The sequence below is a fragment of the Limanda limanda genome, chromosome 11 (assembly GCF_963576545.1).
Source record: "Limanda limanda chromosome 11, fLimLim1.1, whole genome shotgun sequence".
Classification (NCBI taxonomy): domain Eukaryota; kingdom Metazoa; phylum Chordata; class Actinopteri; order Pleuronectiformes; family Pleuronectidae; genus Limanda; species Limanda limanda.
In genome coordinates, this window is record NC_083646.1 from 20578277 (window position 1) to 20597398 (window position 19122).

At 42.3% G+C, this 19122-nt stretch overlaps 2 protein-coding genes across 5 annotated transcripts; one reads left to right on the forward strand and one right to left on the reverse strand.

Moving 5' to 3' along the window:
- The first annotated feature begins 343 nt into the window (after positions 1-343).
- cnot10 (CCR4-NOT transcription complex, subunit 10) lies at positions 344-10379 on the forward strand. 4 transcript variants are annotated; one of them, XM_061080523.1, is made up of 19 exons: positions 344-532; positions 1803-1894; positions 2509-2670; positions 2790-2940; positions 3464-3636; positions 3766-3849; positions 3928-4011; positions 4111-4228; positions 4357-4506; positions 4867-5069; positions 5402-5523; positions 6084-6263; positions 7059-7139; positions 7259-7372; positions 7501-7631; positions 7712-7744; positions 7988-8115; positions 8994-9069; positions 9999-10379. In XM_061080523.1, exons 1-19 carry the CDS (start codon positions 517-519, stop codon positions 10139-10141), a joined length of 2241 nt encoding a protein of 746 aa, XP_060936506.1. In that variant the 5' UTR covers positions 344-516; the 3' UTR covers positions 10142-10379. The 4 variants fall into 4 exon arrangements, with proteins under 4 accessions (XP_060936506.1, XP_060936509.1, XP_060936510.1 ...); XM_061080526.1 differs by having other exon boundaries at positions 7991-8115; XM_061080527.1 differs by having other exon boundaries at positions 3464-3603.
- Positions 9514-17668, reverse strand: tcaim (T cell activation inhibitor, mitochondrial). Its single transcript, XM_061080528.1, has 10 exons — positions 17542-17668; positions 16517-16649; positions 15759-15909; positions 15422-15677; positions 15074-15196; positions 14182-14279; positions 13091-13182; positions 12777-13009; positions 12561-12692; positions 9514-12457 (listed from the first exon to the last, which is right to left on the reverse strand). Exons 1-10 carry the CDS (start codon positions 17574-17576, stop codon positions 12232-12234), a joined length of 1479 nt encoding a protein of 492 aa, XP_060936511.1. The 5' UTR covers positions 17577-17668; the 3' UTR covers positions 9514-12231.
- Between the last annotated feature and the right edge of the window lie 1454 nt (positions 17669-19122).

A 19122-nucleotide genomic window follows, 5' to 3' on the forward strand; every position in this document is an offset into this window, starting at 1 on the left:
ACGAATGCACAGACTTTCAGACATAATCCATAAGGAGAAAGTCTATAGCAGTGGAGTTCATTCCAAGGATCCACCAAAAATTCTCCTAGACCGCTCCAACAACTCATCCAGGAGGTCACAAGAGAAGACAGATAAACATCTGTTGTTTTCTGGTGTTGTCTGTCGTTTTCTGTGTTGTCTGTGGTTTTTCTTGTTGTCTGTTGTTGTCTGTGTTGTCTGGTGTTGCAGGGATATACACAGGTTTATTTTCCAGAGGCTTTGATCATGGCAGCGGACGGCCGATAGGGGGCGGTGCTTCCGTATAGCGCGTCGGCAGCAATCTGTCACCAACCAGCGAAGAAGAATCTGTTTAGAGCGGACAAGACGGATTTCGGCTGGAATATATGCCTGAAACACTGGGAATTAGGTATTCATCTGTCCTTTAAACGTCCCCGTCACCGGCCAGTGGACATTTAATAGAATACTACCCTAATCGCGGAAAAACATTTCCGACCCGTCCTCGAAAACGACCCCAAAATGGCAGAAAATGCAGGTAAGTGTCAGTTAACGCTAGCTGGGTAGCTTGGGAGTTAGCTTGATCTCCGTGAACATATTCTCTGTTGTTCGTGTAGTTTGTCTGATGGATAACCGGCGAAGTACATAGAGTAGAATCGGCCATGAAGTTCCCAATGGCTCCCAATGTGACGTTGTGCTCTGTAGTCTCTGCGACCTTAGCTTCTCCCACACACACACACACACACAACGCCTTTATCACTTAGCGTTAGCTTAGCCGAGATGCATGTTGCACGAAGACTCGTTCAGGCAAAACTTCCTCCACAAACGTCACTTTAAGGTGTCCTGTGTATCACCTGTTAATAAACGACACAAATAGCCCGAGCCTCAGCATCACCAGCAGAAAGATGGTGTTATCCCACAGGCGGTAACGAGCAGTCAGTGTAGCTGAACCTGTTCCCCGCCTCACATGTTTGCGATCATCAACAAAGCTGCTGTAGGTTGATCGAATGCAACAGACGCTGAAGAGGACTAATATATATTTTGTAAAGTGCACGTGTTATCTAACTGACCGTATTTTGTGCGAGGTAATAACATGTGGCTCACAGATTGTAAACCAACTGTCACGTCACGTACGTCTAGCGGTCACTTTAACGTGGGTCTCAGCCGATCGTCAAAACTTTATAGCCTGCAGTTACGGTAAAAAGGTTCACACGGGGAAGACTGTGTTTACCAGTACCATGACAGTTTCTTAGTTTAAAAACAAAGGTTTTTAAAATGAAAATCATCTTGTGAGTGGCAAGAACACTGTCGGTGAGAGAGGTAGAAGGAGAACAATCAGACTGGGTCAAGCTGACATGAAGAAGACAGTAATTCAACACAACCGTGTGATCTCTGTGGTGAGCAGAAAGACACATCTGGAAGCACAGCCTGTGGAACCTTGAGGAGACTATGTTGGGTTCAACTCATGTCAGCCAAGAACAGAGAGCTGAGGCAGCAGTCGATGCAGGCTCATCAACACCGGACAATTGAGGGCTGGAAAATCGTATCTGATTATTTGTTCTTGCACACAGGCTGCTTGATAAATACCACCTGATTTTACTGCAGGGTCCAAACACACTCAGAGACATTGAAGCTTCCACAAAATAGCTTCCGTGATGGAGGTTAGATGACGTCTCTTTATAGATCTAGTTATTCACATGTTTCTATCAGTGGCCACCACAGTCTGTTAACGCCTCTCGCCACATTTGCACTTTTAACCCAATCGTATGTAAAGTTGATGTTTTTTCCCTCCTTTTCATTTTGATCAGAACAAAACGAGGCAAAACATGACAGCTCATCATCTCCTGGAATGACTGACCATGAGAAAGAAATGGCAGCCAGCGCACATGAGGCATTTTCGGTAAATCATCTCCTTTCTTTACTATCATACTCTGCACAAAAGCATTTGTGTTCTTTGCAGTAACACTCTGACATCCATCAAAAACTGCTTGGACCAGTGTGCAAGCTTAAAGGGATAGTTTAATTCAATCACTATACTGAGCTGCTAGAGATGCAAAATTTAGAGAAAGACAGCCAAACAATAAAAGTAGATCAAACTTTATGGAGAGATCTTCTTGATCCAAAATTATTAAGGTTATTGTTCCAAATATGTCAAATGTCTTTTTGTGTTTAATAACTTTTGTTATACAAAGCAAAGTTTGAGAGTTGAAAGACTGACGGTGACAGGATGCAATTTGCGTTCATATCTTGGATATTTTGAAAGAATCACTCAGTTACAGAGGGGCAGTTCTTCTCTCACAAGTGATCACCAATGTTCTCAGTGTTGTTTTCTAATAATGGTTTTGTGAAACACATCCAAGTACCACAAGGGTATTGCATGCCCATGCATGTGACTGAAGCATGGAGATTGTTTTGATTTATGAGCCATTTCAACATTGGTGAAAAACTCTCCTGTTGCAAATCACACATCGCAAGTTACACATTTGCTGAAACAAACTTCTGTGTTCCTCACAGGCAGGGAAGTATGACGAGTCTCTCAAACAACTTGATGCCCTGCAGGAGCTCAACAAAGAGGACTACAAGATCGCCCTGAATAAAGCTGTTGTAGAATTTTATAAAAGTGGTCAGTCGACCACAGGGACACTGAAGCAGACCCTAGTCACAATGAAGAACCAGGTAACTGCGGAAATGTGGTTCATGTTCAAGAGAGAGTGTTCAGATTCAAGCTCTAGACAAACACAAGACTGCTTCATGATGTCTTGCATGTCTTCAATCGTTCTGTCTTTATCTTTTAGGTTCACACGTCAGCAGAAGATGTCGATGGGTTGGACGATGTTGAAAACAGTTTGCTGTACTATAATCAAGCCATCATCCACTACCATATGCGACAGTACTCTGAAGCCATCTTAATAGGAGAGAGGTTGTACCAGTTTCTGGAACCATTTGGTACGTTGTTGTACTTAACATGACTTTACTTAAGTTTACTCCTTCAGTTATGCTATGGGTCAGTAGGTAGAGCTGATCATCCACCAACCAGAATTCCCGGCGGTTCGATCCCAGTCTCCACCATTCCGTGTGCTGAAGGGTCTGAGACAAGATACTGAACATTAAATTGACCCCACACTGCCAGTACAGCTGTGTGATTGATGTATAATATAGAAAGATAGTTTTTGTTATTTAAACATATTTGTTATGAATGGTAAATATCAAACATGTAAGCTATTTATTATTAAGTGTGTGGTCTTACGTTCTGGCCAAATCAGCTACTGTTTGAAGATTATAAGATAAAAAAATCGGTTAAATGTGTTGTCTGTGGGTGCCCATGTTTTTAAAATCAGTCAAGAGTTGGCAATCCTCTAGTGTGCAGCAGTCTAAATTCTGTTCTGTGGTACAGTTAGTCTTGGTGCCTGATAAGGGTCCATGTGTAAGACGTGAGTTTGGCATGCAGTCATTATGTTATTTGTCCTAGAAGAGAAGTTTGCTCAGGCTGTGTGCTTCCTGCTGGTGGATCTGTACCTGCTCACCTTCCAGCCAGAGAAGGCCCTCCACCTTTTGGCTGTGCTGGATAAACTCTCTGTGCAAGGCAGCAACAAGAACGGCAAAGGAGAGGTACTCCAATGCGCTACTGCATCATTAAAAAAAGTAAACTACAGTCCTACACAATCTGATTATACTTGAACATTTTATGTTTTAAAAGCTGTTTCCTTTTAAGAATGAAGTTGAATCAAGCACATTTAAAGGCTGTTGAGTGAGTACTTTGTTTGATTACAGAACAACAGTTCAAACAAAGAAGGAGCCAACCAGAAAGCAGAGTTTGCAGCCATGATTGAGGCTGCCAAATCAAAGATGCACCAGGTAAGACCTGTTAATATCCACCGTCTCTCTGTTTGCCTCCTGTGTGTTGACAGTGGCTGACGATTATTTATTTTGTAGTACAAAGTGAGAGCCTACATTCAGATGAAATCTTCCAAGGCCTGTAAAAGGGAGATCAAATCCGTGATGAACACAGCAGGGAATGTGAGTCACGTTCTTCACATAATCATTTGGAAATAATGAAAAAGGAGCCTACACTCTCCTGGTTCTCTGTCTGACCTCTGTTTCCTTCCCTCTCCCCAGTCTTCACCCTCTCTCTTCCTCAAGAGTAATTTTGAGTACCTCAGAGGAAACTACCGGAAAGCAGTGAAGCTATTGAACAGCTCCAACATTGCAGAGCATCCTGGTCCCATTAAGACAGGTGACGACCTCTCAGGATTGATGGTTTCCTTTTATATGTGTGCTCTCACAATGCTTTACAGTTAATTTTTGGTCGTCACTGGAGATGTAACTAACTATTGTGCACGTGTCCTCATTTGTTTCATTCAGGTGAATGCGTTCGATGTATGTTCTGGAACAATCTGGGCTGCATTCACTTTGCCATGGGGAAACATAACCTCGGCATTTTCTACTTCAAGAAGGCGCTGCAAGAGAACGACCACACCTGTGCACAGCTGGGAGACGGCAACAACGGCCAATGTAAGCAGCTGTATTCATGTGGGATTAACAGTGGTTACAACGGATTCACATCAAAGAATCCAAAGAAACATCTTGAAGCACGATTGCAACCTAGTCTTCATAATTTATACTATTCTGCAAACAGTCATTGTTTAAATAATGATCAGAACAAAGAAATAGGTCTGTGGTTTATCCAGAGTAACACGGACATTGTTTCTCCTAAAACCTGTTGTTGAATTAGCTTTGATCACTGTAATGTTATCATCATTATTATAGTGTAAAGTATACACCTCTTTTGAACCATGCTAAGTGATAATGTATTAACCCGTGGTACTCAATAGTAACATGTCCCTTTTTTGTATTGTTACTTTTATTCTCCAGCTAAGAAGTTCACAGGCATCCCCATGTGTGCTCTACTAGCCAACAAGCGCTATGAGCTGCTCTATAACTGTGGTATTCAGCTGCTGCACATCGGCAGGCCACTAGCAGCATTTGAGTGTCTGATGGAGGCGGTGCAGGTTTACCATTCCAACCCTCGGTTGTGGTTACGGCTCGCAGAGTGCTGCATCGCAGCCAACAAAGGGGTAAGACTGAACTGATCCTGCAGTTTAACTTAGTTGCTTTTCTTTAATCTTCTTTTAAATCTTCTTTTAGTTATTTTCCATATTTGTTATATATTTTATTTTAGTATATGATATAGGAAGACAAACTTACACTCTCTAAGGTTTGAAAAAATAAAAGTAAAAAAAATGTTCTGGGTCAGTGAGATATTTTCTATTAATAATTTACTTGAGTAAGTATCTATATAACACCATGTGCCACCTAGTTTTCTTTAGTGGTTTTAGTTTAGAGTTGTAAGTGGTTTAAAGGTGAACAGAAAATCATTCTAAGTTTTTTCATGTCTTTGTGTTTTCAGGGCTCGGAGCAGGAGAGCAAAGGTTTACCTTGTAAAAAGGGTATAGTTCAGTCTATTGTTGGACAGGGCTACCATCGCAAGATTGTCCTGGCATCCCAGTCTACCCAAAATACCATCTACAGGTCAGTGTTAACTCTGACGAGTCCACATTCCAGTCCTGAAGCACACCAATTAAATTACACTGAAGGGTATATCAGTTTACTGAATGCAGTGACCTGATGTACCCATTACTTGAGATCATATTATTTCTGTGACAGTTAATTCATCACTTTTTGGAGCCAATATTCCTTGACAGAGGTCTGCGCTCTGATGAGCATGTTTTCTAGTTATTGTTATGACAGGATTACTACCATGAACATCGTCAGTTCGGCACATGGAATGTATCGTGTCATCATATGTATTATGATATGATAACAGGCGATGCCCACTTGTTACCTTGTTGTTATTTGTCCACATCAGACGGATTGTTACGCAATTTTCAAGTTAAGTTTGGTCCCCAGCTCCAGTAATTAGGATCCAAAATGTTTAGAGTTAGCATATCATCAAGTCTATATTGAGGATACATCATGTTATCACACAATATACAAACCAAAATATGTTTAACCCATGCCTGCAACATTTAATTGTGCAAACGTGTTATATCTTGTACATATCTCCTACTCTGTGTGTGTGTTTCATACAGTGAGGGCCAGTCAGCAGCGATACCAGTTGCCAGTATGGAGTTTGCAGCCATCTGCTTGAGGAACGCTCTGCTGCTGCTGCCTGAACTTCAACAGCAGGACACCAAGACAGAGAACGGCTCCAAGAGCTTAAGTCAGTCAGGAAGCACAGAGAGCGGCAGCGAGAACAGTGATGCCTGCAGGTCAGACCCACACGAATACCGAGCGCAAAACCTTTGAAAGTAGTAGAAGATCTGCGAACCTACAATCTTCTGTTAAAGTCTCGTCCTCAGTCTCGTGCTTGACATTTCACTATTTTAAAAATATCCTTTAACAGAGGATGCTGGGTGTGCAGAATTTTATCATTTAAAAAAATGTAATAAAGTCTTTAATCAGTATAATTGATGAGACACAGGATCTGTGAGACTCCTGAATCTGTGATTTTATGAACGTCTCTAGAGAATGGACACAAATGTTCAGCTGGACTCACAGGTTAGCTGATTGGATTCTGGAAAGGCAGACCTAAGATATCATGTTTAAGAGTATAAAAAACGTTTTGTAAGGTCACTCTGACCTTGAGCGTGACTTTTGACAACTGATAAGATTTCACTAGTCAAAGGTGTGGATTCAAGATGTGAAGAGCACCTGGAGGGACTGAAACTCCACTGACCGGTGGAGGTATACAACCTCAGGGTGGAAATTGCAGTGTTTCGTTCAGCTAATCCAAGCACAACAATATGATAACTTTTACAAATATATCAGTCTGCTCTGATTCCCACATTGAAGCAGCAAACACACATGAATTTACCAGCGTAGTGTTAATCACACATTGTGACAGGTTTCGTTCCTTGTCCACACCTTAAATTTGAACAAGATCAGCTCCATGTTGACTGACTCATTCGCAGATACTGTGAAGTATCTGATACAGTTTGTGACCGTACTGTATCCCAGTTGAGTTGCACATGTGTTCTGATGAATGCTGTTGTTATGTTTTGTAGTGGGAAAGGTCAGGAGGCCGATAAGTTCCTATCTGCAGCTCCATCATCTCCTCTCAGAAAACAGGAAGTTGAAAATCTCAGGTAATGAGGCTTATTTCCAAGCATTTTGTCTTTTCACCACAGTTCAGCTAGCACAGTTCCCTATCCAGTAACACTAATTAACCTGTGCGGGAAACTAATGGCAACTGTTCAATGTGCAGGTGCTCCATCCTGGCATGCAGTGCGTATGTGGCATTGGCACTGGGCGACAATCTGATGGCTCTAAATCATGCTGAGAAACTGCTGCGTCAAACCAAGGTGTCTGGATCGCTCAAGTAAGTCCTAGCCCTGTTTCTCAAATCCAGCTTTAAGGTTCTGTCCAGAATCATTTCAAGGGCTGATCAGCAGTGTCTTCCTCTACTCTGAACACCAACATGTTCTGGTTCTTCTTATGTGCGTTCAGGTTCCTGGGTCACCTCTATGCTGCTGAAGCCCTCATCTCATTGGACAGGATCTCTGAGGCCATTGCTCATCTCAACCCAGAGAATGTCAGTGACGTGTCGATGGGAGTGCTGAGCAGCGAACAAGACCAAGGTCTGAGGCTTTTACTCACTACCCCAAAAAAGATAACATGTAGGCTTGTTTATCAACGTGTGGTTTGTTTTTTTCAACAGGGTCTGAGAAAGGAGATGAGCCTGTCGAGTCCTGTGAGTCTGCTTTGTTTAATCCAGTAATGAATGTTTCATACTTGAAACAAACACAAATCTCACCTATAGTTGGTTTAAATAGGAATAATAGACGTTAAAAGTACATAAGAAAAACAGGACTAACTCTAATGTACACATGCTTTCTAAATAATATCAGAGCAGCAAACCAAGACTAAAGAATAAGCAGAAATATCACAGATATAACTAGAAATGTACCTTCATATGTGTCCTATGTGTGTACAGCAGGGAAGCAGACACCACTGTGTTACCCAAGCAGTGTGACATCAGCTCGGGCCATGATGCTCTTCAACCTGGGCAGCGCCTACTGCCTGAGGAGCGAGTATGACAAGGCCCGCAAGTGCCTGCATCAGGTAACCAAGGCAACAGCAACATAACGTATGCAGGTTCTAAGTTATTGATGGAAATGAATTGTGAGAGTTTAATATTGCTCGTTGGCTGAGTCTTGTGGCAGCTCATCAACACAGTCAGTAGCAATGTCTGCAACAAACAGCTCATGATTGTAATTGAGTAATAAAGCTCTTCTTCCTTGGAGTCACATCCCAGTCAAATCTTAACGTGACAGCATACACACATTTCAGTGTAATCTACACTTACTGAGGAGATGTTAACCCTAATGTTTGTTTCAAAAGAATTTCCTTACCTTTGCCAAGAAATCGTGGACCAGCTAGAACTGGACTAATGTGTTATCTTGGTTCTGGTTAACAGCTAAGCAGCCGAGTTCTTAAGGAGCTGGAGTCTATTGTTTTCTTTGGGAGGCCTGTAATAAGTGCAATTTAGTTACTCAGTCAGATTACTCTTAAACTCTGATCTGAGTTTAAAATAACACAGAGACTTGTCACTTCTGATTTAATCCAAGGAATTGTCTGACCCAGATAATTTTTTTTACACATTTCTCTTTTTTATTTTGGGCCTACTAAAAAGATTTCTGTTTTCTCCTCATTAAGCGTTGGGAAATTATTGCTCATCCATGTAGTTGAAAGACCATTGAGTGATAGAGTGCAGAGGGTTATCATTTGGCTCACCAGCAATGTACAGTTGTGTATCATCTGTGTAACAATGAAAACAAACATAGTGCGCTCTGATGATGTCACCCAATGGCAGCTTTACAAGCTTTAACGCAGACAATTCTTTAAAAAGCTTGGAAAACGTATCTTTCTTGTTCAAATCATTTTAAAGTGAAGTATTATTTTAGAGCTCATCCAGGTGTAATTTGTGTTGTCGTCATTAGGCAGCATCTATGGTGAACACCAAGGAGATTCCACCCGAAGCGATCCTGCTGGGAGTCTACTTAGAGCTACAGAACGGTGAGAACTCCATGTACAGCCCCTCGGACTACTTGTGGTTGTTAATATTCTGCTCATGTCAGTTCTCCTTAGTTGTATGGGAGCACAATATATATTTAAAAGGTTTGTCACACTTTGATATTTCAGATCATCAAACTGATTCTAATATTTGACAGAGATAATCCAATGCTAACTCACAATGCCATTAACGAAACAAATTACCAACCAAATTGCTGCTTGAATTGCCATCATGGATGGAACAATGAATTCTGCCCTCTTCCTGAATAACCTTATGGAGTATATCTGCTCGTCAATTCATGACCTAAAACTTCACAGGCAGTTGGGTTATTTAGCAGCAGAATGATCCAGCAGGAGAACAATAACAAGCGCATGAGCAAGTGGCACCTCTGAGTGACAAGACCTTTTATGGGCGGTTCATGCTCGAAAAACAACAGTCTAAAGGACTTGTCACAAGTTATTTATTTTTATTTGATGAACTGAGAGTGCATGTTCCTTCATGTTAAAGTAAAATAATCCTGGAGCTGTTGCTTAATCAAATCCATTCCTAAAATATATTGCCTCGATGCCCTTATCCACTCTTTTACCAATTTTCTACCGATGTGGTAAAGTAGTTAATTTGCGTAATCCTGCTAGGAAACACAACCACCTAAGGTAATAATTGTGGCATGTTCATCATCTGGTCCTCAGTCAGGATAGAGGAGCCCATAGGTGTTGAGTGTAAGTACACGCGTTGGAATCTATCATCAGCTTTCAAGTTTTCACCTACCTAACACTGAAGAGAGTAGTATTAAATCTACATTTTGGTCATTCAGTAAGTACAGATTGGGACAGAGCTTTCTGCTACTACTGGCGTATTGGCTCTCCAAACAGGTGATTTATCCTCTGAGTGTGAAAGGTTATACCCTGCTCTGTCTGTGTTGTCTCCTCAGGAAACACCCAGCTGGCTCTGCAGATCATCAAACGGAACCAGCTGCTGCCCACAGCAGTCCAGAGGGTGTCGCCAGACTCCCGCAAGAAACAGGTCCAGCCCTTCCAACTGCCCTCATCCTTCACACAAGTGCAGCGCAAATGAGCCTCCTCCGCTTCCTCTGACCCCCATGAACTGCATACACACACTAACACATCACACAACCCTATTTATGAAGCTGGTTCCCCTCAGCATCAGGAGCCGAATGAAATGGAGACTTGGCTCTGGCTGATGAGTGAAGAGTTCTGCTCCATGAACTGAGACCGGCTCACATTTTATTTCCATTTGACTAAGGAACCAGTGTGTTGTCTGAGCAAATTAAAATAAATTTTATTTACTGTTATTCGTGTGACTCTTGACTACCTCTAGTTTTGCTTGGTGAGCAGTGGAAGCCACAGTGGTCACCCCCTGAATGCTGGATTGACCCTCTCTCTATAAATCCATAGGCCAACTAGGTTTGAAAATATATTTGGTTCTTGGCTTTGTTCTTTTTCTGAGGTGGATGATGACATTTCTCTGATTTCAGTATACAAAACATTGGTTTACATGGCAACTCTATACATTACTCGACAAATACAGGTGGCATAGTTGGACTGTGTGAATCATGCAAACAATAATACCAGCATTAGGAAGTGCAAATTACAGCCTGGCCCCTAAAGCATTACATTGTAATGTATAACAATATACTGTGTGACATGTTATTGCATAAAACAGGTTGCACTGAAGTCCTAATGTAACATTTTGCATAAGATGTAACAACTTGTTCCATTAAGAACTTATTACATTAAATCAAATTTTAACAATTCACAGAGAGGGAGCGAATGTGATTAATGATCAAATCCCAGTCCAGTGTCCTCTCCCATTAATGGGAGTCAAAATTTTATAAGGTCCAAATTTTTTAGGTGTGATAATTATAACCACAGCAGTCATGATGCTTTAAGATGAAGGTAAAAGGTTTAAAGTCTCACTTTGCTAATCACTACCTAGTGTCAGTAGAGGCAGCAGTGAATGAGCAGTGAAAGATGGAGATTTCAGACACGGCAATGGATCAGATCTCTCCACCTCCCTGTGTGTTTCACTGTATTGTTTAAACACACCCTGCCACAAAATAAGCATCGATCCATAGTCGAAGGAGTCAGACTGCTCCAGCATCTGAAATGTCTCACATGTCCACAAAAGTTCTGTTCAGTGAAGCAATCCCTGGTCATACGTCTCAGTCCTGGTGAGTCCTTTTTTACACGACATACAGGTGACACTACATGCTTCATAAGGTTACATGACACAGTAGAGGGTTTGTTAATGCCTGATTAAATGTCTTCCCACAGTCACATAAATAAGTTTCTGTTCTGAGCTTCTGATCTCTAGATGAACCATGAAGCTATGGTTTGAATCTCCCGACTTCTCATCTATCATCTTCCAAATTCTGTCACTTCTCCTGTGAACGAGCACAGAGACCTTTAGATGAAATCAGACTCCAGTTTTATTTAAAGCAAACTATACTCTCATGTCAGTCAATTAGAGTAGTAATATTATGCTATTACATTTAATGATGTAGTAACTACTTGCTTACATTTAGCTCTCTGGTAGTGTGTGTAACAGAACCATTATTGATTTCCTTCCCAGTGCAATTCACACAGCAACCATAAATACTGTCGTTCTCAGACCAAGCCTATGACAACGTTTTAAACCTGGAAACCTCATCCTATTGCACTTTTAATATGGTTCTGTACCGTTTGTCTTCTGGCAATTACAAGTCAAACATGGCCTATACAGATTGTCAAGTTAGTAAATAAGCAAACAGTGGAGAAAAGTACAAAAAAACAAGTATATGCATTAGTATTGTTAATTGTTTCCCTTTCATGTAAATACTAAATTTGCAACACCCAGGGGAGTCCTAGCCCCAGACTGGGAAGCTTTGACCTCTGCTGACCAACCCGATTTTCCTGTTGGGCTTTTCCAGCAGGAGGATAAAGTGCTTTTTATTGGACAAGCCCACAGGGTCCAGCTTGAATGAAACTTGAGTTTTCCCATGAACCATCAGAACCATCAGATATGACATCTGTTGTGACCTGATATCTAACAAACAGTCCTGATACAGAGTGTATTTGTTGCCTAAACAACACCAAACTGCTGAAACGTGTCTTTCCAACTCTGGACTGAGTGATATCCTGCAGCTGGGACTGTGTCTCTCTAGCTCAGCTCTTCCAGTCCCAGGGAAGACACAGGTCCCCGTCCTGCATGACCGAGTAGAAGTGAGAGACACAGATGTGTAGGCCCTGCATGAGGGGGGAGCGCTGCTCCAGCAGCCTTTTACAGCACAGGATCATTTGACTGGAACTGACACTGGGCTCCTTGGACAGACTCCTCAGAGACAGACTCTGGAGACACTGCTTCACCACAGCATCCTCCTCTGCCTGCAGCCTGGACAAACACGACAGCAGGGTTTAGGGTGCAGGTTCCCAAGATCAGGGTCAGGACCTCTCACATTGTCACCTCCCGATCAGATGAGGTACATTTGACTCACTGTTTTGTGCGATGGGTGCGCATTCTGGCCTCGGGGGCGTGGCTTTGGAGGAAGACCTGCAGCTTGGGAGGGTCACAGTTGGTTGGGATGATGAACTGCCCCATCTCATGAAGACTAAGGCTAGAACGGTCACTGTAATTGACACAAACGAGAAGTTAAGTAGAACGTAGACAGCAGCGACTCATGTTTTTGAAGCACGTTAATGTGTCTTCTAACTTTGCCAGTGACATGTTGAGCCCCTGCAGACTTCTGGGGTGCAGGCGAAGGTGTCCAGACATCAGGCTCTTATGAAAGGTGCTGAGGGTGCTGTAATGCTCAGAGATAGGCTGAACTGGTCCCAGTCTCTCCATGTGGACCACCTGAGCACCACCCAGCAGGAGGCTGATCCTCTCCTTCAGCCAGTCTGTCTGCTGCTGCAGGCTACGATAGCTGGACAGCTGCTGAAACATCTGGAGATACAAGCAGGGGTCAGAAGACAGAGCGGAACACACAGGTAACATGTGACAGCAGAAGAGCTGTAGCTGCATTACTTTGGTCCACTGATTATGAACATCCATGGTTCCCAGCATAATGTGTCCAGAGGCGTTCATCCCCGACTGGTCAGCAAACATAACAGTGTGTCCTGGAGAGACAGTGGAGGAGCAGATTAAAGTAGAAGTTCGCCAAAATCAGAATGAAACAGTGACTCAAAAGAGATTTGAGGTCACACATAATAAATTAATAATCACTAATGAATGAAAACAGTTTATTTCTAATGTTTTTGAAAAAAACAACAAAAATTAAGTAACAAATCATCAAATCAAACAAAAATTGGAAATAAACTCCACTCTCCCCCTAGTGTCTGTGTGCTTTGATTACAACACTTTTGTCTTTTTGCATATGCCAACCTGCTTTCCCTTCCTCTTCTTGTATTTTGTACTTGATTGGTGCAAGGAAGATTTTTCTAATTTTATTTCTTTATAAGTTACCAGCAAGTGATTTTTTTTTTTTTCTAAACATAAATCTTCCATAAATGTATTGTAACACACCAAGTCAGCAGATTTCTGTTTCGTCAGAACTGGAACAGTTCGTGTGACCCCTGAAGAAATGAGGTGCGCACTGTGGCTGAGAGATTCCCATGTTACTTTTTCTCTGTGTTATGTATATTTGGAAGTTGCCATGGTAACTCACATCACATGGCTATATTTCAAGGAGCCTTTAATCTCTTTGAATGTAATTTCATCAGGCACACCACACAAGTGGGTTGTCCGGCCATATGTGCACTCAGCCGACGAGAGGGCCCTTTACACTGATGAGTGGATCAGGAAAATATTGCACAACTTATTTGCATGTGAGCTCCAAAATGCATGATCAAGTTTACAGACATCCATTTTAAATGCATGGAAGTGCAACACTTGAAGACAAAGGGAAAGGGTGGAAAAGAAGAACATAAGGTGAATATGAATATATGAATACAAATAAGAAGCCTCCCAGAGGATCACAATGACTTAAGAAATGTATGCTTGAATGTGTCAGCGGTTTAGCCTTCAAATGAAGTGAAATCACAAGCTATGGTTGGACAGACAGACAGACAGACTGGGTATAGAGACGTGGATTACTGTCCTTGAATGTGACACTGTACCTTGCAGGTGGACCAGGGCCTCCGGGCTCTGCTGTGACAGACGGCTCAGACTCTGAAGCTGACAGCATCTGTGGGCCACTCCCCAGCTGCGCTGCCACCTGTACCAGACATGATTATAGCAACATACTGAATGTCTTCTTCTTCATGATAATGTAAACAGCTTCTAACTAGTCCATGCACAGCCTTGAACTAAAGCTCAACAGTTCCAGTCATGATAAGTGTATTATTGCCACAACTTTCACGCTTCTGTCATGTAAATGAACCCTTAGGTGAAACCAACACAATTATATTTTCTCTCTATTGAAAACTAAAGGGCCAGGATACTGGACCTAGTAAGCTGCTGATTATTATGAACATATGGCTTATATGGCTTACCAGATTGATGAGACAGGTGAGTACACACATTCAGCTCGACTACACTGTTTGTCAGAAGCTCCCACAGCACAGACTCAAACCATTCTCCATACGTCAGGAAAATTGAGTCCCGACTTTCTCCGGAGTTTGCCTTTCACACATTAACATCACAGCAGATGACTCTCTGCTCATATGTGTTCACAACAACACGGACATCTCCAGAGTTGTCAGGTGAGAGGTGGTGCAGCCAATATCCTTTTTTAAAATGTTCATATGGTGCCTGTTAGAAACAACATTAGAATGCACTCGCTCACAGTGAATCCTGCGGAGGATCTCCTGCTGTGTTCTCACGTTGGCTCCTCTGAACTTGCTACAGATTTTTTTCTACAGGGCTGGACTGAGAAACTCTGCAGAAAGTCTGGAGGCTTTCACTTGGACATTTCCATTCAGCAATACAGTCCTTCTGGGGAAAGTCCAGATGATCTCTGGAGTTCAGTGGACGTCTGAAAGCAGCTTTAGTGTTGAAACAGTGCAGTACCTGATATCAGCCAGATCAAATCTGTGACACAGCTCCCTCTTCAGTCTGTTCAGCTCCTCTCTCCGAGGAAGACTAGCACTGTGCTTCTTCGTTGCTTCAGGCTCATTGTTTCTCAGCCACAAGCTGAAAGAGAATAGGAAACATGAGGCTTCTCCTACATGACAGGCATTAACATGTGAATCACACAAAAATTTAGTTTTCATTTCATGACTTAAGTAGAATTAACCCTGCAGGTTGGATGCCTCTACTAACCAGTCAAGTTTACAGTCCACATCCATACAGACTATATATGCAAACGTACATGTATTATATCTATGAAGATGTTCAGTGAAGTTCAGTCTTGCTAACCTGAGTGAAGGCTCAATTTTCCTGGCCTGCTGCAGCTCCTGCTCAGGGTCCCTGAAACCAGTGAAGATGTAGTAGCTCTTATTCCATTTGATGGGTCTATAGAAAGGCACACCTGCCTCACGTGGATTTTTAGACGTCTCTGCACTTGCTCTCAGGCCTTTCATGTGCTCCACGGACAGGCTGCAGGACTTTAACACATTGATCACTGTGCTCAAGACATCGTGTGTGTGAAGGGTGAAACTCACTGACCGGAACCCTGAGAACCAGGAGGGAGATTTTTGATTTCTAAATACAGACCGTAAAAATATTTAATGAGCAATGTTGATGGAAATGTTACCTGGGACGAGGAGGTCTGGCTGCATATCACTGTTGTCTTTCGTGTCCCTGACATAAAAGGTGAGCTTCATCGGCTGAAGTGAGCGTGAGCCATGCTTCTGCAGGTTTTCCAAATAGCCATTAAGTCTCTTTAATGAGTTCTCATTCACTTCCTATAACACAAAACATGAAATGTTACACAAGGGTGAAGCTGCCTGTTCTACAAGCTCATCATCAGAATTAGCTCCGCCAAGGAGGTTACGTTTTTTGCAGCAGTTCGCTTGTCAGCAGGTTTGCCTTAAAACTGCGGAATGAAGTCCACACAACTTGGTAAAAGAATGAGACATGCGCAGAACGTGCATGAACACACGCACACATTTACACACACACACACACACACATACACTTTTACTTCCATCCTAGTAAGGACACTCATTGGCATGCTGCACTCCCCTAGGCCCTTAATCTTAACCATCAGAACTAAATACCTCACCCACACCTTATTCTGACCCTAACCCTAAAACAAGTCTTAACCCTCAAACTGCTCATTGGAAGTGGGTCAGAAAGTTAGCACCAGCCAAAATGTCCTCACTTTACCAAAATATGACATTAAGAATAATAGAAAGTAGTCCTCAATAAGATACTTGCATACATTAAACCCTAGATTTATTAATGTCCATCTACTGATAGATTAACAATAAAAGCTGAATCACTTCTGATTGGTTTGCTTAACAACATCATATTTATTTGCATTTATGACTTGTTGAACAGCCAACATACCCGTTCCCTGGGATGTTGACCAAAGAAGTCTGGATGGACAGCAAAGTAAAAAGGTCTGAGTGCGTTGACAGTATCTGCCCCTGACAGAGCTCTCTGCTGGACTAAACGAGTGGTCACGTGTTTCCTCTCCAGCCTGCAGGGGAACAACAAATTGGTGGTTAACCAATTTTGTATTTTCATCCCATCTTCTGCCTTGTTCCTCTGTGGGTAAATATTGGCTGTGGAAACCAGATCTATTTCTCTCTGTCACATCTGCTTCGTCATGCCGCCAAATCTCGACGTCACCATATTGGACAATGATCGTCCTGCCCACATTTCTCTATTCAGTTAATCCCATTGTGGATTCAGTAAGTCACAGGAGCTGCTGGTGGATGTCCTTGTGACAAAAACTTATTTTTTTCAATGACAATTTTGGTGGCACTTGATTGAATATAGGGGGATTGTTGTCAAATTTGGTGAAATTTTAACAATATTTTGGTAGAGGATTTGAAATAAGCCCACTGGGTTTTTTGCCTCCCCCTGCACAGAATAATATTACTTGACATTTTATCTGTAGAGTTTATTCTGTACTCAATAAATCGAATCTAATTTCGTACAGACAATGAAAGACATTCCAATGGCTTGACTTTTGATCCCTAAATGGCAGAATTGTTTTGGCCCAGATTAGGCCAAAGCTGCCACGCATTGATCTGACCAACAAGGCACAAGTAAGCCATAGTAATACCGCATGTCAACTGAAGGTGCCTAAAGACTTAGTTTTGTGCCATTTGGCCCCTATTCACCATTTACCACATGGGCCACTTTAAGATCATTGGTTTGGGATATTTGCTCCTTTACAAGTGGGCAGATTTAGGCTCACATCCATTCGGTCCGGGCCACAGGTGCCACCTCGTGGCCTGAAGTGGCCCACCTCGCCGTCTGGGTCCCAGACACTGGTCTTCGGTGTGGAGCTGAAGTTGACACAGCTGCAGATGTAAGAAATGCACGTTGTTCTATCATCACACAACATCTCAGAGCAGGGTTACCTGAGGCTGCACCGCAGGAGCGAGCTCACAGACATCGCTGGTGCTACTGGTCAACAGACGGAGTGTGAAACCATTGAGCTGGTCCAGTCCATGAGCAGGGCTGCTGTCAGAGGAAGATCCATGATGTCACCCGTTCAAGTCAGGCAGCCAGGAGGACATGACTGACTCTGCACCCATGGCTCTAAAGTCACCACTACATCATTTGCATGTCGCTACACTGTGTTAGCTAGCCCGTTAGCTGGCTAAACAGTGCCCCTATCCTTGTGTTGACAGTTTAACAGACTCACCCCAGCAGGTGTACTGAGCTCACAGACAACAACAAGCAGCTCGGAATGTCTGTGCTGTCAGTTTCAGTCCAGTTTGACTTCTACTCAATGACAACAGACCATAGCTCCAGTTAGCATTTTCAGCTAACATCAATTCAGCTTATCTGCTCTGTCTACAGATGATCACAACACAGCTTATTGTCCACGCCGTCCACTTATTATCAAGGCGAGTTGTTAAGTTGGAGAAGTCACTGTGCCTTCATTATGGATCCCTAATGATGACCTTACTTCTTCTTCTTCTGTTGCTTCTTGCCAGCCCGTTTCCTTTCTTCATAGTTACCGCCCCCTGGTGGACTGGAGGGAGAAAGTGCAGATCTAACAAAAAAATCCGGATTTGGTGATTTTTTAAATGTGGTTCCATAAGGGGACTTGTCATCTATCTATCTATCTATCTATCTATCTATCTATCTATCTATCTATCTATCTATCTATCTATCTATCTATCTATCTATCTATCTATCTATCTATCTATCTATCTATCTATCTATCTATCTATCTATCTATCTATCTATCTATCTATCTATCCATCTATCATCTGTCATACATCCTCTGCCCTCAGCAGGAGACGCTAAAAAAATGAAATGTTGATGACGGTGCTGTAAGTGATGCATGATAGGGAAGGCGCCGCACATAGATACACTGTAGAAATATGTGTGTGTCAGAATGGGTGAAGGTTAAAACTTCGCAGTGCGATGATTGGTCATTAAATTAGAGAAGTGCTCATAAATACAGAACATTTATCACACACTCACACTCCACCTTCTGGCTAGCCTGATTGTTTTTACTAAGAGGGTGAACTCCTGGATATGTTTTATTTATCGAGCTTCACTGAACTATAATTGGCTGTGCTGAAAAACAATACTATCAATTGTCTCAGATAACTGGTTCATATGGGAGAGGTAGTCTTACTTATTGTCAGAACCATGAATATATTATTATATGAGCATGGTTGAAGTAAAAATTACTATGGGGCATCTATTTGCCATTTCAGGCTGCAACCGCAAAGATCTGAGTGAAACCAAGGTGAGATTTAAGTTTTGATGGAAATGTGCTTAGACCAGGGGTCTTCAACGTTTTTCAGGCCAAGGACCCCCAAACAGGTGGAGAGATGGAGCAGGGACCCACTACTATATATATTGTATAAAATTGTGTTTTATATTAAACTGGGCCTAGTGCCATGTATAAACATAACTACCCTGATATTGTGCAATCAATACTAAGCTATTCAAATATTACGCGGGTTCATATATTCATG

Coding starts and splice junctions, on each gene's coding strand:
- tcaim (XM_061080528.1), bottom strand. CDS start 17,576: ATGTCTGTGAGCTCGCTCCTGCGGTGCAGCCTCAG. Junction 15,910..16,516: donor GTCAACATCCCAGGGAACGG/GTATGTTGGCTG, acceptor TTTGTGTTATAG/GAAGTGAATGAGAACTCATT. Junction 12,458..12,560: donor CGCACCCATCGCACAAAACA/GTGAGTCAAATG, acceptor GTGTTTGTCCAG/GCTGCAGGCAGAGGAGGATG.
- cnot10 (XM_061080523.1), top strand. Junction 2,671..2,789: donor TAGTCACAATGAAGAACCAG/GTAACTGCGGAA, acceptor TTTATCTTTTAG/GTTCACACGTCAGCAGAAGA. Junction 9,070..9,998: donor CTACTTAGAGCTACAGAACG/GTGAGAACTCCA, acceptor TTGTCTCCTCAG/GAAACACCCAGCTGGCTCTG.